General features: G+C 47.0%; 2 protein-coding genes across 6 annotated transcripts in view; one reads left to right on the top strand and one right to left on the bottom strand.

Moving 5' to 3' along the window:
• smpd4 (sphingomyelin phosphodiesterase 4) overlaps positions 1-10,486 on the top strand; it is a 64,556-nt gene extending 54,070 nt beyond the window's left edge. For all 4 annotated transcript variants that reach the window (XM_070887511.1, XM_070887509.1, XM_070887510.1 and 1 more), the window contains 4 exons: positions 1,449-1,685; positions 3,976-4,107; positions 5,041-5,169; positions 6,490-10,486. In XM_070887511.1, coding sequence (XP_070743612.1) covers positions 1,449-1,685; positions 3,976-4,107; positions 5,041-5,169; positions 6,490-6,819 — 828 coding nt within the window. In that variant the 3' untranslated portion in view covers positions 6,820-10,486. The remainder of the gene's footprint in view (positions 1-1,448; positions 1,686-3,975; positions 4,108-5,040; positions 5,170-6,489) is intronic.
• The window catches only part of LOC139268801 (coiled-coil domain-containing protein 74B-like), a 40,702-nt gene continuing 24,278 nt past the window's right edge, over positions 9,828-26,251 (bottom strand). Inside the window, exons 4-9 of one of the 2 annotated variants that reach the window (XM_070887513.1) lie at positions 25,836-25,913; positions 20,215-20,356; positions 19,063-19,276; positions 17,588-17,688; positions 16,727-16,783; positions 9,828-10,121 (exon numbers count right to left, since the gene is read on the bottom strand). In XM_070887513.1, the coding sequence (XP_070743614.1) occupies positions 9,986-10,121; positions 16,727-16,783; positions 17,588-17,688; positions 19,063-19,276; positions 20,215-20,356; positions 25,836-25,913 (728 nt within the window). In that variant the 3' untranslated portion in view covers positions 9,828-9,985. The remainder of the gene's footprint in view (positions 10,122-16,726; positions 16,784-17,587; positions 17,689-19,062; positions 19,277-20,214; positions 20,357-25,835; positions 25,914-26,251) is intronic. The other variant, XM_070887514.1, reaches the window with a different exon arrangement.

Raw genomic sequence — 26,251 nt, 5'->3', positions numbered from 1 at the left:
CACTAACACACACTGGGCTGGGCTGGCTCGGTGAGTTAGTTCACTAACACACACTTGGGCTGGGCTGGCTCGGTGAGTTAGTTCACTAACACACGGCAATAATGACCTGGCTCAGTGAGTGTTAGTTCACTAACACTGCAGTGCTGGGCTGTGCTGCTCTTTAGAACCATTGCAATGGGAATCGGGGGAAACTCTCCACTGGTTGGAGTCATACCTACCACAAAGGAAGATGGTTGTGGTGATTGGTCAATCATCTCGGCCCCAGGACATCACTCCAGGAGTTCCTCAGGTCAGTGTCCTAGGCCCAACCATCTTCAGCTGCTTCATCAATGACCTTCCCTCCATCATAAGTCCATTCACAACTCCTCAGATAATGGTGTAGTCCATGCCCGCATGCAGCAAGACCTGGACAACATTCAGGCTTGGGCTGATAAGTGGCAAGTAACATTCACGCCACACAAGTGCCAAGCAATGACCATCTTCAACAAGGGAGAGTCTAACCACCGCCCCATGATATTCAACAGCATTACCATTGCCGAATCCCCCACCATCAACATCCTGGGGGTCACCATTGACCAGAAACTTAACTGGACCAGCCACATAAATACTGTGGCTACAAGAGCAGGTCAGGGGTTGGGTATTCTGGGGCAAGGGTCTCACCTGACTCTCCAAAGCCTTTCCACCATCTACAAGGCACAAGTCAGGAGTGTGATGGAATACTCCCCACTTGCTTGGATGAGTGCAGCTCCAACAACACTCAAGAAGCTCAACACCATCCAGGACAAACCAGCCTGCTTGATTGGCACCCCATCCACCACCTTCAACATTCACTCCCTCCACCACCGGCGCACCGTGGCTGCAGTGTGCACCATCTACAAGATGCACTGCAGCAACTCGCCAAGGCTTCTTCGGCAGCACCTCCCAAACCCACGACCTCTGCTACCTAGAAGGACAAGGGCAGCAGGTGCATGGGAGCACCATTACCTGCAAGTTCCCCTCCAAATTACACATCATCCTGACTCGGAAATATATCACCGTTCCTTCATCGCTGGGTCAAAGTCCTGGAACTCCCTCCCTATCAACACTGGGAGCACCTTCACCCCACGTACTGCAGCAGTTCAAGAAGGTGGGCTCACCTTCTCAAGGGCAATTCGGGATGGGCAATAAATTCTGGCCTCGCCAGTGACATCCACATCCTGGAACAAATAAAAAAACATGTAATAAATGCAAGTCTTTCTTTCTTGAAAACAAGGATGAGAATTTTGAAAGTGAGGCGTTGTCGGTCTGGGAAGCAGTGGAGGTCAGTGAGCGCAGGGGTGATGAGTGAATGGGATTTGTGTGAGTTGGGACACGGGCAGCAGAGTTTTGGATGAGCTTATGGCCCTGTTAAATGGTGCGAGAGTGAGTGGAGAAGTAACGTGTTAAACCACTAGCTCCTTCTTCTGCAGGTATTGAAACTGGCCCAGTTAATCGCCCAGGCCAAGCAGACGGCGAAATCCATCTCTGATCACACAGCCGAGCAGTCCACAGGCCACTCACTGATGTCCTTGTTGGGCCTGTCCACCTATGATTTCAACGCCTCTGCTTATGGAGGCAGTGACTTGGACGACTTGGGACCTGATGAGATACGGAAAACCGATGAGTATTTGGAAAGATCACTGGAATATTTGTGTCAGGTGTTCAAGGTAAGCCCGAGTGTTTTCAGTGTATAAATGGATTCAAGCTAGGCTGTGCTCAAATACTGAGCTGCTGTCATTGGGTTTGGTTCCTTTGCTGATGTCCTTGCATTGCTAATGGAGATCCGAGTGTTGCGTTCCCCACATGGAGAGAGAATCGTTGCTGGGTTGTTCTGACTCAGCAACATTGCTAATGACCTGGATGGAGGTCGCTGGCAGTGGAGACTCTGGGAGGAAATAGAGATTTGGGCTAACTTTGTTATAATATATCGCTCAATTGTTTTTTTTGAAGGGCTCCAGCTGCAGCACTGTGGGGGGATGGTGGTGGGGGGGGGGGGCGGGTAGTGGAGGGCTGGTGAGCGAGGCCCAGAAAATGCGCCCCCCCCCCCCCCGATTGAAGATTCTGTAGCAAAATATACGGACTGCTGATCTGGGTGAACTAGTGCCATTGGGGCTGCTTCCCCAAACCTTGACTTGTGGCCCAACACCCTTCAGTAAAGCCTCTCGCCTGGGATGGTGCACTCGGTGAACAGTAAATCCTTTTATTGTTTAGGCGTTGCAAACCATGGGACCTCACCTCCCCTTGTGATCTGTCTCAACACTATGCTGACGAACCATATCAATCAGGTGTTATTTTGAATTGAATTTGATGCATTATAAAGAAGCAAAACCGATTTAGGTCGATTACAATACTTCCCTTAACTTACAGTATGTCTTAAAACAATAAAAGCTCAAAGTCTTAGCCGTTCTCTTCAGTAAGTTTGGACACATAGGAAAGTGATAAAGCTTTTGTGGGTTTGATCTTATGTGATCAAACAAATGTGATCACTCTCTATTACAATGAAGTTGAGAGAATCGTGATAGCCAGCCTGATCTCTCCCCTTCCATTTTCAAGTCAGACTGGTACAAAAGACAAATTAGAAAGAGGCACCTTCATAATTGATCAATAATGTTAAAGTAGCTTTCCAACCCCTGTAGGAAATAGATTCGGGGTGTCAGACTCCATTTAAAGGCCCGACACCGCGGTGGGTGTGGGCCACATTCCGCAGCGATTATTTGGACAGTGGGGTAGAAGTTGGTATACATTTCGCCTGTTTTGATGTGAAACACTGCAATGTGAACCAATTTCTGGGTGTGAGGTCCTGCACCTAATCCACATTGGCAGTCACCAGATTGGTGCTCACGGTTAGCATTGGATTAAGTTAACTATGTAAAGAATGGTCCTGCTCCTGTTTCCGGATCCTGCTGTAAAATGCGTGAAAAACTAGGTTGTGAATGCCCCGCATAAGCTCTGACTAGTTTTTCTATTTCTATAGCGGCCTAAACAGTGGCCCTTAAATAAATCGCTGAAGTAATGGTAGGGGAGGCTTTGTTTACTTCTCTTTACTGTGGGGCCTTCTGCATCTCACTCCTCCACTTGCAATGTACAATCAGGGCATGCAGCTCCCCGTGCAGGGAGAATCCTCAGTCACCTATCAGTGGAAACATGTTCATTGTAAGGTATTGGTACGGATCTGGGGGTCACTGGCTGTACCACTCCCATGTTGCTGCTGCTTCAGCTCTGCAGGAAATTCTGGGCTCCATGTCCACTCCATTCTCCAGCCCTCACTTCCACTCTATTCCCCCCCCTCCGCGTCCCCATCGTCCCGTTTCCCACTCCCTGGTCTCTCATCTTCCCCCATTCTTTGGTCTCCCTCCCGCCCTGATCCAATCTCCTGCTTCATAGTCTGTTCACCTTTCCAGCTTAACCCTGCACCTCAACCTCGCGTTTCCAGTCATCCAGGGCCAGTTCTCTGTGCCAACGGGGGGAGGGGCGGAGACTTGACACACCATGCCATGGGCTGTATGTTTATCATTCCCGTCATCGACCATTGACAGTTAATGATTAAGCTTTTAAACAGTAATGTTGCCTGGACAGAGCGAGTTCTCTCTCCTATATCCATTATTTGGCACATCAGTGTCTGCCATCACCTTGTGACCAACAGGGCAACACATTTTCCAATTCACATCGACAGCCCACAGATACACAGATCCCCTCAAACCCAATTGGAAGTTCTTTTCTGACAACCCTAAGTTATCCAATTTGAATAGTAACAGATCAGGGAGTTAGTTCCAGTTCCCCCTCCCCAGTACACAAACATGCACAATCATCCCAAAGGTGGTCACAGAAAACACTTCAAATTTGGTACAATTCCCAACAACCCAACAAAAGACAGGAGAGCCACACCACTGAGCTTCCCAGTAACTGAGCCAGTTGGTAAACCCTCGGGTGATGAAACTGATACCTGTCTCTCCACAGCTCAGCACCCCACACCTGTCGTCTCTGGCAACCAACGTGGGAGCAGCCAGTGATGAGGATGGGAGGCACCAACTGCCTGACTGCATTCAGGGAGCGACCGGGCTGACCCTGACCCAACTGGGCAGGTACCAGGTATGTGCACGTCTCTGCCCCTCACTGATTTCAGGAGTCAGCTCAGAATTTGGGACTTTGGTGGGAGGAGGAGGGGAGGGGGTTATCTCCCTGGGTCCGGTTTGCTGGCAGTGGGGTGTGGCACGAGTCCTTCATGTTGTTCAGTGTGGAGCAGACAGTTGGAGTGGTTTCTGAGCGCTAAACCAGTGCAGGGTCTCGCAAGGATGAGTTAATTTAAGGGCTCTGTTACTCCCACCTCCGTGTTGTCTTTGGGAGGATGGGAATGGCACTCCAGACTTCCTTGGAATCAGTCATTTTCACTGTGCAAGCTGAATTCTGGGTAACTGGGAGCTGAAGGGAGAGAAGAGAAGACTATAAAAGTAATCTGTCCTCCAAGGAACTGGCCTTAAAGATATGGCCAGTTGGAGCTCTCTCAACAGCTCAGCAAATTCATCCAGAGAGTAATTGAGCTGCTCCAACCAAGGAGGACTCTGGCTTGCTCCTGGCCAGTGTTGAGTTGTTTGATCGTGGCTGGGGCAGAAAGGAGGGTGTGATTTACTGGGTTCACGTAATTAATCACCACATGGGTGCTGACCAGCATCCCAGCACCAACCCGTGGGGGAAACCGCAAGAAATATAGGTGGGTTCTAATTGAGGAAGCTGTGATGCGGGTTCCATGGGCACTGACTCTCGCTGGGTTATGGGTTCCATGTGTGCACACTCGCTGGGGTACAGTTCGATGGTGCTGGTTGTTCTCTAGCTCCTAATGTGGAGCGAGTGTGCTGGAAGGCTGTATAATCTGCCTATATGTGGATCTATTGGGATAGGCTGCCTTGTGTCCCATCGTATGGGTGTACAGGGATAGTCTGCCTGTTTCCTATTGGATGTGTGTACTGGGATAGTCTGCCTCATGTCTCATTGGATGTGGATGTATTGAGCTGTGATTATTTGCAGTTAATAAATGGACTGCGGAGGTTTGACATCGAGTATCAGGGGGACCCTGAACTGCAGCCGATCCGTAGCTATGAGAGCAGCCTGTTGGTTCGTCTGCTTTTCCAGATATCGACTGCCATCAACCTGCGGGTGAGTCGCTAATTCTCAGCAATCTTCCGTTAGCACTTTTCCCTTCTATCCAAAGCTGACTGCGCCGGTGAAGAATATTTCCTGGATCTATAGGCAGGTTTTTTCAGTTGATGCTGTATGTTGTGACACAAACTTTCTTGGGAGCACAGAATAGAAAATGCTAGAAATAGACAACTGGTTCATCACTACCTGAAGGGGTTAATGTTTGGGATGGGTATCCTTCATATTAAAATGGTCTTCTCGCCTTTTAAATGCTGATGAACTTGCTGTGAATTTCAAGCAGTGACTGTTTTCCGTCGATGTTTAACTCTTTAGCAGTGTGTCTCCTGGCTCACTTCACTCATACCCTGCAGTTAGAAACATAGAAAAATAGGTGCAGGAGTAGGCCATTCAGCCCTTCTAGCCTGCACCGCCATTCAATGAGTTCATGGCTGAACATGCAACTTCAGTACCCCCTTCCTGCTTTCTCGCCATACCCCTTGATCCCCCTAGTAGTAAGGACTTCATCTAACTCCCTTTTGAATATATTTAGTGAATTGGCCTCAACTACTTTCTGTGGTAGAGAATTCCACAGGTTCACCACTCTCTGGGTGAAGAAGTTTCTCCTCATCTCGGTCCTAAATGGCTTACCCCTTATCCTTAGACTGTGACCCCTGGTTCTGGACTTCCCCAACATTGGGAACATTCTTCTTGCATCTAACCTGACTAAACCCGTCAGAATTTTAAAAGTTTCTATGAGGTCCTCTCTCATTCTTCTGAACTCCAGTGAATACACGCCCAGTTGATCCAGTCTTTCTTGATAGGTCAGTCCCACCATCCCGGGAATCAGTCTGGTGAACCTTCGCTGCACTCCCTCAATAGCAAGAATGTCCTTCCTCAAGTTAGGAGACCAAAACTGTACACAATACTCCAGGTGTGGCCTCACCAAGGCCCTGTACAACTGTAGCAACACCTCCCTGCCCCTGAGCCTTTCCTTCTGCATGAGCCGTGGCTCAGTGGGCAGCACTCTCCAAGTCAGAAGGTTGTTGGTTCAAGTTCCACTCCAAGGACTTGGAACACAAAATCGAGGCCGAACCTCCAGTGCAGTGCTGAGGGAGCACTCTTTCAAGAGATGCCGTCTTTTTAATGAGGTATTAAACAGAGGCCCCGTCTGCTCTCTCAGATGAACATAAAAATTGCATTATTTTGAAGAGCAGGGGAGTTCTCACCAACATCACTAAAACAGATTACCTGGTCATTATCACATTGCTGTTGGTGGGATCTTGCTGTGGGCACATTGGCGGCTGCGTTTCCTACAATCTTTGTTTCTGTGCCCTGCAGTTTGCTACTGAAATGGAGACGGTGTGTCAGAGAGAGAGCATGATGGGGAAGCTGGCTCGCTATTACCTGACCTATCCGGGGCGCTGTCGGAAGATTAAGTCCAGTCCTGTGATGTGCCGCAGTTTCCAGCTCCAGCCGGCCCACCCGCGGCTCAGCCTACGTTTCCTGGCCAGTTACCGCACGCTCTTCTCTCTCTTCCTCTCTATGGTTATTGGTGCCACACTTAACCTCAATCCTTTGGCTTCTTTTCTCCTGATCCTGGTCCTTTGGTTTCTCTACGGGATTACACGGGCTCTCTGTATGGACCGAACAAGGCCTCACCAGGCTTAAAAGGAATTGAAAAATCCAGCTCTTTCTATTTTTCTATTTTCTACAGAAAATGATTTTTTTTTTAAGTTATAAAAAGAGGTTAATTTTGGATCAATGCCACTGCCTGAGTTTTTTTAAATGATTTTTGAGGCTATTGAATATTCAAGCTGTAAATGTGGACAGAAGGATTTATTTTTACAGATGGCGCCACTCCTTTCAGTTAGCGGTAGAAGTGTTGCGTCATCCTAACTTTAATATTCAATGATCAGTGATGTAAAAGTGTAAAGTTCTGTCAGAAGAAACTTCAGTTGTGGGTTTGGTGCATTTGATTCAGGGGCCTGCACTGGGATTTTATTCACGGCCCGAGGAATGTGCTTGGTGTCCCAGCTCCACTAATGGATGGATTGCAGTTGTTCAGTGCTGCTTGCTGCAACTATTCTCCAATAAATTGGATTGTCTTTCACCCATCGACGTCAGCATGGAGCTGAGCTGAAGTATAGTGGATTGTGCACAGCCCAGTGAGGGACCAGGTACCATGAGGGGTTGTCCAAACAGTGTACATCAGGCTCCAGACCACGTGGTGACCACTTCAAATTAGGAGGACATTGGCATTACAAGGGTTGCAGTTTTATCAAATTTAACTTGCTCCTCAGTAAGAATTCTGATGTATTTTGTGAAAATTACAGCTGACGGGCCTTGTCTGCACTGAAAGATTTGAGATGAATGCATCGTCTCTAGCACAGTCAATCCTGAGTGTTCTATAGACTAATGCCAGCGGGTGGGACATTGTCAATCCACAGTGCTCCAAGTACGCAAGTGACATCGCCTCGGGTGTTTCCAAACTTAAAAATGCTAATTCCAGACCTATGAGATATGTACTGATTCACTCTCCAAAAAGCCAGAGGGAGAAATGGAACGTACTGATTGGCACAAACTCCCCACTCCTGATCACTCCATGTCCTCTCGTTCTACTGTCGAAGCTTCACAGTATCTTTAGCTTTGCGATTGGCTAAATTCAGCAGAACTAGTTTGAAGCCGAGGTATACAGAACTTCTGGTAACTTTCTATATAAAATGGTGCAGCCTCAGCCACATTAATGGAAAATCCATATGTATTTTTTAAATGAACCTGATAAAGCTGTAATTTAGTGTTTGCTGTAGTTCATGTTTGTTCTCATCAGCCAATGTTTGGAGTGAACCCCAAGTCTTAGGTCCATTACATATTAACATAATATTGTAAATTTGCAAGTCATTTAGGCATTGCAACACATTATCTCTGAGGGTGCAGTTTGCCCCCAAAATGAGCTGGATGGTCAGCTGTGGTTCTCTGGTGCTGGCGATTGAAGTGAATTTTGGGCAAGCCACTGAGCCATGGCCTGCTTAACATCCTAGCTCACCAGCTAGTATACTGGCATTGAGCAAGTTGAAGCTGAAAAGTGAAATTTAGTTTAACTTTTTGATTTAAACCTAGAACTTTAAAACTGTTAACAGAAGTTGCCTGTCACTGGCAGTTGTCAAGTGTAAGTATTCTTCAATAGGTATTAATCAGTGGATAGGGGAGCCGAGTCAACACTTGTAAATTAGGTGTTGAGTATTAAAGTCAAGTGTTTGTTAAATCTATTGAGCTTGTAATGAACAGAATAGATAAGGGGATAGATGTGGTATATTTTTGGAAGGCTTTTGATAAGGTGCCACATAAGAGGTTATTGAACAAAATTAGGGCTCGGGATTGAGGATTGGTTAATGGACAGAAACCAGAGAGAGTAGGAATAAACAGGTCATTTCCAGGTAGCTATTTGAAAGTTGTTTTGAATTGGAGTTTGCCATTATTTGTTACAATAATGACCAAAGCTATCATCACTTTCTCCTACAAAGCCCACCCACTCAAAACCCACTGCCTTAAGTTTAAGCAAGAGAATCAGCTGTGCAGTGTCAACATCTGGGTGGTTGGGTCACTATTGACCAGAAACCTAACTGGACAAGCCATAAACCACCTGTGGCTACAAGAGCTGGTCAGAGGCTGGGTATTCTGTAGTGAGTATCTCGCCTTCTGACTCCCCAAAACCTTTCCACCATCTACAAGACACAAGTCAGGAGTGTAATGGAATACTCTCCACTTGCTTGGATGAGTTCAGCTCCAACAACACTCAGCACCATCCAGAACAAATCGCTTGATTGACAACCCATCCACTACAGTGCACCTTGGTTGCTGTGTGTACCATCTATAAGCTGCACTGCAGCAACTCACCAAGGCTTTGACAGAACCTCCCAAACCCGTGACCTCTACCACCTAGGACAAGGGCAGCAAGCGCATGCGAACACCACCACCAGCAAGTTTCCCTCCAAGTCACAAACCTTCCTGATTTGGAAATATAGTGCCGTTCCTTCATCGTTGTTGGGTCAAAATCCTGGATCTGCCTCTGTAACAGCACTGAGTACCTTCACCACCCAGACTGCAACGGTTTAAGGTGGTGGCTCACCACCACCTTCAGGGCAATTAGGGCTGGGCAATAAATTCAGGCCTTGCCAGCAACACCCATATCCCATTTTTAAAAATGCATAATGGATTTGTACCCATGATATTACCCCCTGGGACATTACTCTCCCAATTACACAAGGCCCCTCCCCTGCCACACAGCAACTGAAAAGCATTGGTTGCGTTGTGCTGATAGTCACCCTTCACAACACAGGGAACCCAGAGAGGGAGCAAACAATAAAGGTGCTCATACCTGCCAGAGAAAAAGGATAAATCTGGTTTGAAATAGCTGTCTCATCAGAATCCAGAATGTACACAGCCCACTCCCAGAGCAGGTCATGAACTCACAGGTGGCTCTCTTATGATGGCTGCCAAGAGATTTTAGTTCCCAGCTGCATCCAATTCCAGGCCTGGCTACCATCATTCACACAGGCCTTGGGCCCTGAGCTGCCACAGTCCAGGGCTCCTCATGCTGCTACTATCTTGTACTTGATCATAGTAGCCTGCCTGCACATTCCCCTGTTAGTGTTAATGTAGAAGATGGGATATGGAGATAGTTTAAGGAATTTTTAATGCATAGTAAAGCAGGTTCCCCTGTCGAACAAATGCACACAAGTCCACAAGAGTGCACGTGCTCCGGATTATTAAGTGCAGATATAAATCTAGTAACCATAGAGCGTTCTGTGCGTTGGAGTCTCGGTGAATCAGCGTGCTACAGTAGGACCTTCCGGTAGCGGTTCTTCTGCACAGCCTGTAATCGCCTCTGTCGCTCAGTGGCCCGGTTCCCCACCGTCTGCTTCAGTGCAGGGAGAATGACTCTGTCTGCTGTGGGAAGCACGGCTTCAGGCCTACGGAGTGAGAGCACAAGTCTGAGAGCAAGGATAAAGACGGGGGGTTCTGCAACGTGTAGCTTGGGACTAGTCGCGAGATTGCGATTTTCTAGTGACTTAAATCCTATTTCGGTAAGCTCCTTGTGTCCCAGTTGTAAGCACAGGTATACCAGGTAGAATACATAAAATTCACAGCAAAGAAACAGGTCGCGAGAGAGAGAGAGACAGACATTGGAACTCTTGGGGACTTTCAACCACATCTTACTGAGGCAAGCATAAGCAATCAAGACCTCCTGAAGGAGCCCTTCATGTACACTACATGTAGGGGGTTGGGTTTTAGTTATCTAATTGACTTTATTTAATAAAGTGTATTATTAACCAGACATTTGTGTTTTTCCTCAAACCTGTATGGGGTAAAGGATGTATGGCAATATCCTGGGAGTATTGTGTCCAGTTCTGGGCATCACACTTTCGGAAAGGTCGGGAAGGCTTTGAAGAAGGTACAGAAGAGATTTACTACAATGGTTCCAGAGTGAAGGATTACAGTTGCATGGATAGACTGGAGATGATGAGGTTGTTCTCCATGGAGCAGAGAAGTCAGAGGGGAGATTTGACAGAGGTGTATAAAATCATGAAGGGTTCAGATAGAGTAAATAAAGGGAAACTGTTTCCAATTGCTGAAGGGTCGATAACCAGAGGGCACAGAAACATAGAAAATAGGTGCAGGAGTAGGCCATTCGGCCCTTCTAGCCTGCACCGCCATTCAATGAGTTCATGGCTGAACATGCAACTTCAGTACCCCATTCCTGCTTTCTCACCATACCCCTTGATCCCCCTAGTAGTAAGGACTTCATCTAACTCCTTTTTGAATATATTTAGTGAATTGGCCTCAACAACTTTCTGTGGTAGAGAATTCCACAGGTTCACCACTCTCTGGGTGAAGAAGTTTCTCCTCATCTCGGTCCTAAATGGCTTACCCCTTATCCTTCGACTGTCCCCTGGTTCTGGACTTCCCCAACATTGGGAACATTCTTCCTGCATCTAACCTGTCTAAACCCATAAGAATTTTAAAAGTTTCTGAGGTCCCCTGAACTCCAGTGAATACAAGCCCAGTTGATCCAGTCTTTCTTGATAGGTCAGTCCCGCCATCCCAGGAATCAGTCTGGTGAACCTTCGCTGCACTCTCTCAATAGCAAGAATGTCCTTCCTCGGGTTAGGAGACCAAAACTGTACACAATACTCCAGGTGTGGCCTCACCAAGGCCCTGTACAACTGTAGCAACACCTCCCTGCCCTGTACTCAAATCCCCTCGCTATGAAAGCCAACATGCCATTTGCTTTCTTAACCGCCTGCTGTACCTGCATGCCAACCTTCAATGACTGATGTACCATGACACCCAGGTCTTGTTGCACTTCCCCTTTTCCTAATCTGTCACCATTCAGATAATAGTCTGTCTCTCTGTTTTTACCACCAAAATGGATAACCTCACATTTATCCACATTATACTTCATCTGCCATGCATTTGCCCACTCATCTAACCTATCCAAGTCGCTCTGCAGCCTCATAGCATCCTCCTCGCAGCTCACACTGCCACCCAACTTAGTGTCATCTGCAAATTTGGAGATACTACATTTAATCCCCTCGTCTAAATCATTAATGTACAATATAAACAGCTGGGGCCCCAGCACAGAACCTTGCAGTACCCCACTAGTCACTGCCTGCCATTCTGAAAAGTCCCCATTTACTCCTACTCTTTGCTTCCTGTCTGACAACCAGTTCTCAATCCATGTCAGCACACTACCCCCAATCCCATGTGCTTTAACTTTGCACATTAATCTCTTGTGTGGAACCTTGTCGAAAGCCTTCTGAAAGTCCAAATATACCACATCAACTGGTTCTCCCTTGTCCACTCTACTGGAAACATCCTCAAAAAAATTCGTCAAGCATGATTTCCCTTTCACAAATCCATGCTGACTTGGACCTATCATGTCACCTCTTTCCAAATACACTGCTATGACATCCTTAATAATTGATTCCATCATTTTACCCACTACCGATGTCAGGCTGACCGGTCTATAATTCCCTGTTTTCTCTCTTCCCTCCTTTTTTAAAAAGTGGGGTTACATTGGCTACCCTCCACTCGATAGGAACTGATCCAGAGTCAATGGCATCCACTATTTCCAAGGCCACCTCCTTAAGTACTCTGGGATGCAGTCCATCAGGCCCTGGGGATTTATCGGCCTTCAATCCCATCAATTTCCCCAACACAATTTCACGACTAATAAGGATTTCCCCCAGTTCCTCCTCCTTACTAGACCCTCTGACCCCTTTTATATCTGGAAGGTTGTTTGTGTCCTCCTTAGTGAATACCGAACCAAAATACTTGTTCAATTGGTCCGCCATTTCTTTGTTCCCCGTTATGACTTCCCCTGATTCTGAGCAGGGGACCTACGTTTGTCTTTACTAACCTTTTTCTCTTTACATATCGATAGAAACTTTTGCAATCTGTCTTAATGTTCCCTGCAAGCTTCTTCTCGTACTCCATTTTCCCTGCCCTAATCAAACTCTTTGTCCTCCTCTGCTGAGTTCTAAATTTCTCCCAGTCCCTGGGTTCGCTGCTATTTCTGGCCAATTTGTATGCCACTTCCTTGGCTTTAATACTATCCCTGATTTCCCTTGATAGCCAATGTTGAGCCACCTTCCCTTTTTTATTTTTACGCCAGACAGGAATGTACAATTGTTGTAGTTCATCCATGCGGTCTCTAAATGTCTGCCATTGCCCATCCACAGTCAACCCCTTAAGTATCATTTGCCAATCTATCCTAGCCAATTCACGCCTCATACCTTCAAAGTTAGCCGCCTTTAAGTTCTGGACCATGGTTTCTGAATTAACTTTCATTCTCCATCCGAATGCAGAATTCCACCATATTATGGTCACTCTTCCCCAAGGGGCCTCGCACAACGAGATTGCTAATTAATCCTCTCTCATTACACAACACCCAGTCTAAGATGGCTTCCCCCCGAGTTGGTTCCTCGACATATTGGTCTAGAAAACCATCCCTTATGCACTCCAGGAAATCCTCCTCCACCGTGTATTGCTTCCAGTTTGGTTAGCCCAATCTATGTGCATATTAAAGTCACCCATTTTAACTGCTGCACCTTTATTGCATGCACCCCTAATTTCCTGTTTGATGCCCTCCCCAACATCACTACTACTGTTTGGAGGTCTGTACACAACTCCCACTAATGTTTTTTGCCCTTTGGTGTTCTGCAGCTCTACCCATATCGATTCCACATCATCCAAGCTAATGTCCTTCCTAACTATTGCATTAATCTCCTCCTTAACCAGCAATGCTACCCCACCTCCTTTTCCTTTTATTCTATCCTTCCTGAATGTTGAATACCCCTGGATGTTGAGTTCCCAGCCCTGATCATCCTGGAGCCACGTCTCTGTAATCCCAATCACATCATATTTGTTAACATCTATTTGCACAGTTAATTCATCCACCTCATTACGGATACTCCTTGCATTAAGACACACAGCCTTCAGGCTTGTTTTTTTAACAACCTTTTAGAATTTTGCTGTACAGTGGCCCTTTTTGTTCTTTGCCTTGGGTTTCTCTGCCCTCCACTTTTCCTCATCTCCTTTCTGTCTCCCTGCATTGGTTCCCATCCCCCTGCCATATTAGTTTAACTCCTCCCCAACAGCACGAGCAAACACTCCCCCTAGGACATTGGTTCCGGTCCTGCCCAGGTGCAGAGCCTGTTCGGTTTGTACTGGTCCTACCTCCCCCAGAACTGGTTCCAATGCCCCAGGAATTTGAATCCCTCCCTGCTGCATCACTGCTCAAGCCACGTATTCATCTGAGCTATCCTGCGATTCCTACTCTGACTAGCACGTGGCACTGATAGCAATCCTGAGATTACTACTTTTGAGGTCGTACTTTTTAATTTAGCTCCTAGCTCCTTAAATTCGTTTCGTAGGACCTCATCCTTTTTTTTTAAAACCAATGTGCACCACGACAACTGGCTGTTCTCCCTCCCTTTTTAGAATGTCCTGCACCTGCTCCGAGACATCCTTGACCCTTGCACCAGGGAGGCAACATACCATCCTGGAGTCTCGGTTGTGGCCGCAGAAACGCCTATCTATTGCTCTCCCACTCTTTTTCCTGCCCTCCTGTGCAACAGAGCCAGCCACGGTGCCATGAACTTGGCTGCTGCTGCCCTCCCCCGATGAGTCATCCCTCCCCAACAGTACCCAAAGCAGTGTATCTGTTTTGCAGGGGGATGACCACAGGGGACCCCTGCACTACCTTCCTTGCACTGCTCTTCCTGCTGGTCTTCCATTCCCTATCTGGCTGTGGACCCTTTACCTGCGGTACGGCCAACTCGCTACACGTGCTACTCACGTCATTCTCAGCATCGTAGATGCTCCAGAGTGAATCCACCCTCAGCTCCAACTCCGCAACGCGGTCCGTTAGGAGCTGGAGGCAGATACACTTCCCGCACACGTAGTCGTCAGGAACACTGGTGTCGTCCCTGCGTTCCCACATGGTACAGGAGGAGCATAACGTTACCGAGCTGTCCTGCCATGACTTAACCCTTAGATAAGCAACAACAATGCTAAAGTTTACTCACTGTTATAGAAGAGAAAAAAGAAAAGCTACTCACCAATCACCAGCCAATCACTTACCCCCTTGGCTGTGACGTCACCTTTCTGTTTCTTTCTTCTTCTTTTTTGCCTTCTCCCTGTAGCTGCACCGGCTCGCCTTTTATAGGCTATCCAACGGACCGCCGACACTGCTCCCGACTGCCGCCGACGCTGGGCCCCGGACTCCCTGCTGTGCCTTTTATCGGCCTCTCCACACACCTCCGACGCTGGGCCCCGGACTCCCTGCTGTGCCTTTTATCGGCCTCTCCACACACCTCCGACGCTGCTCCCGACAGATTTAAGGTGATTGGCAAAAGAACCAGAAGCGAGATGAGGAAACACTTATTTACGCAACGAGTGGTTAGGATTTGGAAAGCACTGGCTGATGGGGTGCTGGATACAGTCAATAGTAGGCTTCAAAAGGGAATTGGATAAATATTTGAGGAGAAAAAATTGCCGGGATCTGGGGAAAGAGTGGGAGGAATAGGACTGACTGGACTGCTCTTCGAATGAGCCGGTGCAGACTCGATGGGCACAATGGCCTCCTGTGTTGTACCGTTGTATGATTCTATTCTATAATATCTCCACATAAGAGCAATATGGATATGACAATATCCTTTATAAATCCGACACCAGTGCACACTGGGGTTGCAATACGTGCACAGAATGATTCTGCGACGCTAACTGTTCACAGCCTCAGTGCCCCCCCTCAGGCTCAGGAATGTAAATAGACCAGCCTGCTAGTACCCAGTGACCCCCCCCTCTTGTGTGGACGTTGATTGTAAACAAGATTGGGCTCGATCGCAGCCCACCAACAGTGTCTAGACCCATGTATGAAGATTGGGTGAGGTACGAAAGTGCTCCAGTGCCTGTGGAACACATATCCGACAGCATGATTCAGCAGGAGAGGAGGGGGGGGGCATTTAACAAAACACAAACATTAGTAAGCAGGTCCGACTGCCCTCGGTTTGATATTTCACATTGCCCTTACTCTGCTGTGGTTTCCACACAATTCCCAACAATGGACACCAATTTTGTTCACAGCCACATTTCAACAGCAAAAGGAAATGGCCCAGAAAGTACCTGGACCCTCCCCACCAGTGACCTCCACACCCCCTCTTAAAGAGCTGGGGTCAAAGGGAGGTCATTGAAGGGGCACGGGAAAAGCAGAGCCTTGCACATTCTTGGGGTGCAGCACAATTAGAACCCCTTTACCTGGGGCAAATATAGCTCTTGGAGTTAGCATTGCTTATTATAGGGGTCCAGGTCTATGGGGGCACCTCCATGCCCTGCATTCTGGGCCAACTAGCCCAGAAACTGCTCCCTGTGAAGGGATTTTACCTGACAATTGGACAGTGGGTTTTTTGATTTGATTCATTCCTTTTTAACTGTCCCCACACATCACCTCAGCTCCTACCCAGGTTCCCCAGCCCTGGGGGCACTCGCTGTGTGACTCACATGGCACAGACCGAAAGTGCTCTCAGGAAGAGGGGGAGCAAGCGGATTGCGAGAAAGCGGGGGCTCCATGAGAGGCTGCAAGGAGTGGGTAGGCTGTGAGGGCCACACACTCCAGTACACGGGCGAGCCCATAGCTGCTGTCGGCTGTTCTCTCCCGCTATGTTAGTTCAGATTACTAACCTCAAGCTACGTGAACCTTCGTTGCTGATGCACGCTGGATTGTCAATACAGCCTCCAGTAAACTTAGTCTGTGCTCAAGCCAAACCTCCTCTGGACTCCTCACCTACTGGAAACATTTTAGCCTGCCCCTTAAAGTCACTCTTCATTCCCTGGTTTGTATTAAAACTGCCCTGCCTGAGTTAGCTACAACTTAGGTCAGAGTTACACACACAATGGGAAAACTGCCTAACATTTCTCTGTCAAGTGATACTTGAATGATAAAATCTCAAGTGCTTTCATTGTTTGCCAGTAGTGAAGGCTGAGGGCAGACCACAGCAATGCTCAGTGTACTTACAGTTTTTTAGGTGTCTCTTTTAAAGGCACTTTGGGCAGTTGTACAACCTCCCGTTCCCTGGGAAAACACAAAGTTAAACCTTGAGACCATCACTTTCCTCGGACTGTTTCACACACCTATTACTGTAATAGTATTCCACCCTCAACAGCTCTTTGAGGGCAAATGATCCAGTTTTTCATTTTTGCACAATATATCACAAGGGCCTGGCTGTTTATGATGAGTTAACATTGAGGACAGTCCCTGAGGCTCCTGTACGCAGTACTGTGCTCTAACATAATGGTTAATGAGTTAACAGCAGCTTCCATCAGAGAGTGTCCAGGTGGGGGGGACCATGATCCCCAGCCCGACCGTTCCCCTGGTGACCTTGCCCGTCAAACTCTGCTCTTGTAGGTCATTGCCTTGGGTATCTCCAAGTCCTTTGACGAGGTGCGACACTCTGAAAGAGTTAGCATCGTGTGGCCTCCACCAAACAGGCATTCGTATCAATTCCCTGGCTGAGTGGGATTATGGACGGCGGGAGAATAAGAATTAATTCTGAAGACTTTGCAACACTGGTGCTGAAACTAAGTGCTAGCCAGATATTAAATGCTATTTTGAGAATTGATACAAAACAGATTTTAGCCAAAAGTTCCCAGTGATAAGGTGACTTTCTGATTTGGAATTTACATCGGTATGTGTAAAATAGCAAAGATGTGCCAGCTTACAGAAAGGGAAGTTTAAGGGTTGGGAAATTCCATGTGGGGTATAACAGGTGGAGTCCATGAATTGATCCCAAGGGAGTCTCCCTCTATTCCTAGTTCAGTTACAAAACAATCCCACTACTGTACTTCCCACAAGACTGTGATAATGCCCTCCACTCACCGACTCAGATCAGCTAAGTAAGCTTTGGCGAGGAGGTAGGCGTCAGGAGTCCATTTGTTGGAGTACAACAGATCCTTCAAACTCGTCTTCAAGCGTAGCAACTAAGAGAGACCATTGAATATGTTATATCAGCGGTGGGATAATCGACAAGGAGAGTGTCAAAGGCCATCTCGTGTTCCATTCCCTACCCCTGGGAACCTGTTGTACTCTCCCAGTAGGTAGTATTTGTAACGCACCCAGAGTAGGGTTTATGCCAGTTAGGTCAGTGAGACTGACTGCGCTGTTGCTGCATGAACTAATATTGTAACAACATTACACAAATATAATGATTGTCCAGTTAGTAAACCAAATCTAACCAAATGATCCCAGACTCAATCCCTGTCTGTGATGAGTTAGTTGTAGATGCACTATAACTGACCTCAGCACTCCTGGGTATGGAGAGGGAATCAGCTAGCGTCCCATTCTCAGTCGCTGGCCAGTGACCCCCAGGAAGGGGACAGTATGTACGTTGGGAGAGCACAGGATTGGGCTTGGTTGTGCTATGTTCACACCAGATGAATGGACACTTGGGAGGTGCCAGAGGGTGAGGCACCCAAGGAACTGTACCCCAGCATAGGGTGGGTGCCATCTGGAGCGGGGGGGGGGGGGGGGGGGGCGCGATGAAGGGGGCAGGAAATGGGGGGAAAAGTTTAAAAAATGTAGTATCAACTAATTGATAAAGGCCGTGAAAGGTGCTTGCCTAGATGTCTACGTACCCCGCATTATCATGTCAGGTATGAGTCACAGTTACGCCGTATTTACAGGAGACCCGAGTGGCCAGCTGGAATTGTCGGTAGTTATGTCATGGTCACCTGTACCTAGCACAAACATCTCACCTCGATGAGTATTTAAAATACCTGCCTGCTCACATGTTGTTCTATTCAGTTTGATCAACTAGGCAGATTAGGTAGACAGACATGCCAAGCATGGAAGTGGCAGATGTGCTGGTGGGGACATGGTGAACAATAGGTGAGACAGTCAGTCTAATGCAGTTATGAGAGATACACTTCAACATCTACAAAGAGTTTTGATGGTTCACTTGTGGTTGAATAAGTCACGCTGCACTCATCTAAAGCCAGGGAGAGTGAGTGACTATAGTTGAAGGTTCAATTTTATGTGGAGGGTTAGTGCAGAAGTGTCATTGTTGTTTTGATACTTTGAGGAGAATAGTAAAGTTTGTAATTTCTGTCTATTTACTTGTTTGAAGTCAATTTTCTGCTGGTTTACTGCCTGGGCCTTGGTGTAATTGCGTGTATGCATTCGATCATATGGCACATTGTGATATATTGCAGTTAGCTGCAGTTACCGAGGTACTGGGTAGGGTAAAGGTGCACTCCGGGTTGTAGGGACACACAGTCCTCTAACGGGAAAGGGCAGTGACGCCGAGCCCAAAGAGAATATCAGGTGTAAAAGCTCCCAAAACATAATGCTCTTACCTCCTGAGACTGTAGGCTGCTGGTGTTGTGCAAGTGCCGTACGATGATGGCACATTCCTGCAATGTCGGAGCCCGAGGTGACCCAGAAGGATCTATCTGGATCAAAAGGGGAGTGAGCGATGTGATGAGCATCTGTGTCTTGTCTAATTCTGGATGAAGAGTCAGCACGGGTAATATTGGACCGGTCTGCTGGGAAGCTTCTGGCCCACTGCTCCTACAACAGATGAAGCACTGTTGGTGTGAAGCACAATTTATCCCCTTAGAGAAAGTTTACATTTTCATATTTTCCCTACAGGCGTTAGGAAACTTGAATTTCCAGGATCTGGGAATGTGTTGGGTTCAAAGCTTCCATTCACCGCTGGAACCAGGGTTCTAATCTAGCCCAGACTGAGGGAATGCAAGTGTCTCTCAGCTGGCTGAAAGGGTCCTATATGAAGCAATTTTAGGCAGGTCTCAATCCTGTTCTTAGTGAGCACACCACACAAAACTGGCCCTAATTTATCCAGAGGCTTGTGTGGGAAATGGTTTTAAAAAGTCCTACTGTGCTGTATGAGAGAGTCTTCTGAGGTTGGGGCTGAGATGTGTTATTGGGAAAGAGTAAGGGGGAGCTTTACTGTGCATCAGATGAGCACCCTCCATTGTACCAATGGGCCATTTTTCCCCATTTCCCACACCCAGCATCCTTTGGCCTATCTGGGTGAGATTGCCAATCAGTGTTAAATCGTGCAATGCTTTGTGCTGCAGGTCAGTGTCTACCAAGAGCAGGGGAGAGACTGGCCAAACTCATTTCACAATGTACCCCAACAGCCAGTAGGTGGAGGGGCCTTACTTCCACTTCCCATCAGTCGGAGCTGGATTTGAACTCAGACCCCAGAAGTGAAAAGCCAATGTCTAACCCACCGTGCCACCTAATTTGCCACATATCATGCATTTGGTGCTTTTCTCGGTTGTCATTTCGGCAAACTCCAATACTTATACCGTGATTCGGATCAGTGAGGTTTTGCAAATCTCAAATTCTATGTGGTTTGATACACAAAATGGCTGGGAATGTTTCAATGTCAGTGCGGCCCACCCTGGACCGAACGTAACTATGTGCAGGTGTTGATTGCATTGCAGGACGGAAGCTCTTGCACATCCCTGTGTGCGCTGTACCTCCTGTTAGCTGCCTCTGTGGACAGCTTCCGCCGAGTGGAGCTGTGCTTCTGTGGCTCTCTCAGTGCTGCCCTCTGCTCCTTGACCCCGTCTTCCGGCAGTACAGCACGGCGCTGGTTACCTCGCTGAGAATGCTTCCTGCCTGGAGCAAGAATACGATGGAATCAGTTAGATCGCCAGAGGCCTCAAGCGGTCAGTTGCCTAATTCTTTGAACTGGAGAACTGTACCTCCAATAATAGATTATTATAGCAAATGACCATAGGGCAGCACTACACGGGAACAGTAATAGTGCTTATGTTACTGGGCCAGTAATCCCCAGGCCTGGGATAATGATCCGGAGACGCGAGTTCAAATCCCACCACAGCTGCTGGGGAATTTAGATTCAATTACCTAAATAAATCTGTAATAATGAGTTAGTAATGAAACAACCGGATTGTCATTAAAAACCCAACTGGTTCACGAATGTCCTTTCGGTAAGGAAACCTGCCGCCCTTTCGGTGTCAGGCCTTTATGTGACTCCAGACCCACACAACGTTGAACCCTGCTTCAATGGGGACTTTAGAAGAGCATGCCAGAACTGCCCTCTGAAATGCAGCCTAGCAAGCTATTCATTGTATCAAATCGCTACAAAACATAGAAAATAGGTGCAGGAGTAGGCCATTCGAGCCTGCACCGCCAGTCAAGAGTTCATGGCTGAACATGCAACTTCAGTACCCCCATTCCTGCTTTCTCGCCATACCACATCTAACTCCTTTTTGAATATATTTAGTGAATTGGCCTCAACAACTTTCTGTGGTAGAGAATTCCACAGGTTCACCACTCTCTGGGTGAAGAAGTTTCTCCTCATCTCGGTCCTAAATGGCTTACCCCTTGTTCTGGACTTCCCCAACATTGGGAACATTCTTCTTGCATCTAACCTGTCTCGACCTGTCAGAATTTTAAACGTTTCTATGACATCCCCTTTCATTCTTCTGAACTCCAGTGAATACAAGCCCAGTTGATCCAGTCTTTCTTGATAGGTCAGTCCCGCCATCCCGGGAATCAGTCTGGTGAACCTTCGCTGCACTCCCTCAATAGCAACAATGTCCTTCCTCAAGTTAGGAGACCAAAACTGTACACAATACTCCAGGTGTGGCCTCACCAAGGCCCTGTACAACTGTAGTAACACCTCCCTGCCCCTGTACTCAAATCCCCTCGCTATGAAGGCCAACATGCCATTTGCTTTCTTAACCGCTTGCTGTACCTGCATGCCAACCTTCAATGACTGATGTACCATGACACCCAGGTCTCGTTGCACCTCCCCTTTTCCTAATCTGTCACCATTCAGATAATAGTCTGTCTCTCTGTTTTTACCACCAAAGTGGATAACCTCACATTTATCCACATTATACTTCATCTGCCATGAATTTGCCCACTCACCTAACCTATCCAAGTCACTCTGCATCCTCCTCACAGCTCACACTGCCACTCAACTTAGTGTCATCCGCAAATTTGGAGATTCTACATTTAATCCCCTCGTCTAAATCATTAATGTACAATGTAAACAGCTGGCGCCCCAGCACAGAACCTTGCGGTACCCCACTAGTCACTGCCTGCCATTCTGAAAAGTACCCACTTACTCCTACTCTTTGCTTCCTGTCTGACAACCAGTTCTCAATCCACGTCAGCACACTACCTCCAATCCCATGTGCTTTAACTTTGCACATTAATCTCTTGTGTGGGACCTTGTCGAAAGCCTTCTGAAAGTCCAAATATACCACATCAACTGGTTCTCCCTTGTCCACTCTACTGGAAACATCCTCAAAAAATTCCAGAAGATTTGTCAAGCATGATTTCCCTTTCACAAATCCATGCTGACTTGGACCTATCATGTCACCTCTTTCCAAATGCGCTGCTATGACATCCTTAATAATTGATTCCATCATTTTACTGATGTCAGGCTAACCGGTCTATAATTCCGTTTTCTCTCTCCCTCCTTTTTTAAAAAGTGGGGTTACACTGGCTACCCTTCACTCCATAGGAACTGATTCAGAGTCTATGGAATGTTGGAAAATGACTGTCAATGCATCCACTATTTCCAAGGCCACCTCCTTAAGTACTCTGGGATGCAGACCATCAGGCCCTGGGGATTTATCGGCCTTCAATCCCATCAATTTCCCCAACACAATTTCCCGACTAATAAGGATTTCCCTCAGTTCCTCCTTCTTACTAGACGCTCTGACCCCTTTTATATCCGGAAGGTTGTTTGTGTCCTCCTTAGTGAATACCGAACCAAAGTACTTGTTCAATTGGTCAGCCATTTCTTTGTTCCCACTTATGACTTCCCCTGATTCTGATATAGGTATAATTAAAGGTATAATTAAACCGGACGGATCACCTGGCATCGGCCTAGGCTTCAGATTTAGACACAACAAAGGCACACCCAGCCCAGTCAATCCTCACCAATATCTGGGGGCTTGTGCCAAAATTGGGAGAGCTGTCCCATAGACTAATCGAGCAACAGCCCGACATAGTCATACTCACAGAATCACACCTTTCAGCCAATGTCCCTACTCCTCCATCACCATAGCCGGGTATGTCCTGTGAGGACAGACGCACCAGAGTTGGTGGCACAGTAGTGTACAGTTGGGCAGTCTCATGGCATCAGGTCAAACATGGACAAGGAAACCTCCTGCTGATGAATCAGTACTCCTCCATGTTGAGCACCACGTGGAAGAAGCAAGGGCCCAGAATGTACTCTGGGAGGGGGACTTCAATGTACATCACCAAATTGAGTAGGTAGCACCACTACTGACCGAGCCATGCTGCCAGACTTACCCTTGAGAAAGTGGTGCCCAGCTGACTGCTTCATCGCTGCAGTCCGTGTGGTGAAGGTGCTCCCACAGTGCTGTTAGGGAGGGAGTTCCAGAATTTTGACCCAGCGACGATGAAGGAACGGCGATATATTTCCAAGTCAGGATGGTGTGTGATTTGGAGGGAAACTTGCAGGTGATGGTGTTCCCATGCGCCTGCTGCCTGGTGGTAGAGGTCGCGGGTTTGGGAGGTGCTGCAATGCATCTTGTAATTGGTACACACTGCAGACACATTGGTGGAGGGAGTAAAATATTTAAGGTGGTGGAAGGGGTGCCGATCAAGTGGGCTGCTTTGTCCTGCATGGTGTCGAGCTTCCATCACACTCCTGACTTGTGTCTTGTAGATGCTGGAAAGACTTTGGTGAGTCACTCGCTGCAGAATACCCAGCTTCTGACCTGCTCTTGTAGCCAAAGTATTTATGTGGCTGGTCCAGTTAAGTTTCTGGTCAATGGTGACCCCCAGGATGTCGATGGGGGATTCGGTGATGGTAATGCTGTTGAATGTCAAGGGACGGTGATTAGACTCTCGTTTGTTGGAGATGGTCATTGCCTGCCACTTATGTGGCGCAGATGTTACTTGCCATTTATCAGCCCAAGCCTGAATGTCGTCCAGGTCTTGCTGCATGCGGGCATGGACTGCTTCATTATCTGAGGAGTTGTGAATGGAACTAATCACTGTGCAATCATCAGCGAACACCCCCACTTCTGACCTTATGATGGAGGGAAGGTCATTGATGAAGCGACTTACACAATGTGGATTTCAGTTCTTACCGATGAACAGAACTCTAATCATCTAAAAAGCATATAGAGTGCTGGAACCATGCCAGGGTATAGTGGTTATGTTATTGGAATAGTGATCCAGAGAATACCACCATGGCAGTTTGAGAATGTGAATTTAGTTTTAAAAAATCCAGAAATAATAAGCTGCTATCAATAAAAGTGACTATGAAGCTATCAGATTGTTAGAGAATCCAACTGGGTCACGAATGTCCTTTCGGGAATGAAACCTGCCGTCCTCACCCAGTCTGGCCTACACGTGACTCCAGACCCACATCAACGTGGTTGACTCTGTGGCTCAGCAAGCCCCTCAGTTGCATCAGACTGCGAGAGAAAACACTCACCCCCATCTTCTGAGGACAACTAGGGATCAGCAATAAATGCCGGCCATGCCAGTAAGCCCACATCCCCAAAATGAATTTTTAAAATAAACACACAACAGATTTGCTAGGATCTGAAAAAGAGAAGAAATTGGTTAGCATTTTGGGCGAGAATCTGGGAGATAGCAGTTTGTTGTTTGACAGTAGGACCCTCAGCAGTATTGACCATCCCTTCCCATCTCAGTTGATTGGGGCACTGCTACTTTCTCCTTTTATTCACCGATGGATTTGTTGTGCATTTCTTGTTTTTATTTCACATCTCCAGTATTGACGGATTTTTAAACTCTCACTGTATATCACAATTCCCTCAGCGGATGGACAGCAAAGGAAGAACGGGGAAATGTATTTTGTTTAAATGAGACTTTAAAAGGTAAAGAGAGAGAGAATTGGAAGTGAAACAAAAAAAGTTGAAATAAAAGAAACTAAAAAGATAAAAACAGAGAAAAGTCAGAGAGAGAAAACACTTCCTCCTCCTCCCCTCACTCTGCATTCACCTCTCCCATTGTGACCAATTTAATAAAAAAACACCTTTTCTGTGGAGCTGCTTATAGTCAGCTCTCAGACTGGTAATCTAGTTATAATGAACACTCAGTGTACTTTATATTGGAACACAGGGCAGAACAGTGGCAAATGGAATTCAATCCGGAGAAGTGTGAGGTAATGCATTTGGGGAGGTCTAACAAGGCAAGGGAATACACATTAAATGGTACGACGCTGAAAACTGTAGAGGAACAAAGTGACCTGGGTGTGCAGATCCACAGATCCCTGAAGGTAGCAGGCCAGGTAGATAAGCTGGTTAAGAAAGTATATGGAATACTTGCCTTTATTAGTCAAGGCATGGAATACAAGAGCAAGGACGAGAGCTTGAACTGTATAAAACACTGGTTAGGCCACAGTTGGGGTATTGTGTGCAATTCTGGTCACCACATTACAGGAAAGATGTGATTACGCCAGAAAGGGTACAGAGGAGATTTACAAGAATGTTGCCTGGACTGGAGAATTTTGGCTATGAGGAAAGATTGGAGATGCTGGGTCTGTTTTCTTTGGAATAGAGGCGGTTGAGGAGAGACCTGATTGAGGTGTATAAAATTATGAGGGGCCTGGATAGAGTGGATAGGAAGGACCTGTTTCCCTTGACAGAGGGGTCAACAACCAGGGGGCATAGATTTAAAGTAATTAGGGGGAGGTAAAGAGGAGATATGAGGGGAGATTTCTTTACCCAGACAGTGGTGGGGTCTGGAACTCACTGCCTGAAAGGGTGGTAGAGGCAGAAACCCTCACCACATTTAAAAAATACATGGATGTGCAGTTAAAATGCCGTAACCTACAACGCTACAGACCAAGAGTTGGAAAGTAGGATTAGGCTCGATAGCTCTTGGTTGGCCGGCGCAGGCACGATGGGCCGAAATACCTTCCGCTGTGCTGTAAATTTCTATGATGAACCAGTTGAGTTATAGGTAACTTGAGGGTCCTTATTCCAGCGTAACCACACTATAGCACTTGTAACCAGGAAATAATGAGTGGGGAGGCAGCTCTTGTGCCATTGAGCATTGATACGGGCCCACCAGCTCAAACGAGGAGGTGAAGGTGGTGATCTCATTGCACATTTACCTGTAGAATGATCCCTGCAACTCAATTGGGCAGTATCTGTGGACGAACCAGTTGGACTAGCGCACGATGAACTCCCTGCTGAAAGGTAAAACAAAGCAAGTCATTTAGCCTATCCTGTCTGTGGTGGGTCTGTACTGGAGCAACCCAAAAATCATCTCATTGTTCTGCTATCTCCTGTATCTTCCTCGGCTTCAAATATTTATCCAATTTTCCTTTAAAAAATGGAATAGTCTCCGCCTCAGAGCTTTTCCATTAGGTATATGCTGCCATTTCTTGTGTTTTCTCCCAATATGTATTACCTCACATTTATCCACATACCTCTCTGCCCATTCTGTTCAACCATGTTTTCCTGGTCTTTTAAATTCCTCCTCACTTTGCCAAATTTCCTACTTTTGTGTGTGTTCCCCAGACCCAAG

This window comes from Pristiophorus japonicus, chromosome 8, assembly GCF_044704955.1.
Source record: "Pristiophorus japonicus isolate sPriJap1 chromosome 8, sPriJap1.hap1, whole genome shotgun sequence".
Classification (NCBI taxonomy): Eukaryota; Metazoa; Chordata; class Chondrichthyes; family Pristiophoridae; genus Pristiophorus; species Pristiophorus japonicus.
Note: the sequence above shows the minus strand (reverse complement) of the source record. Positions and strands in the feature narration are given on the sequence as shown.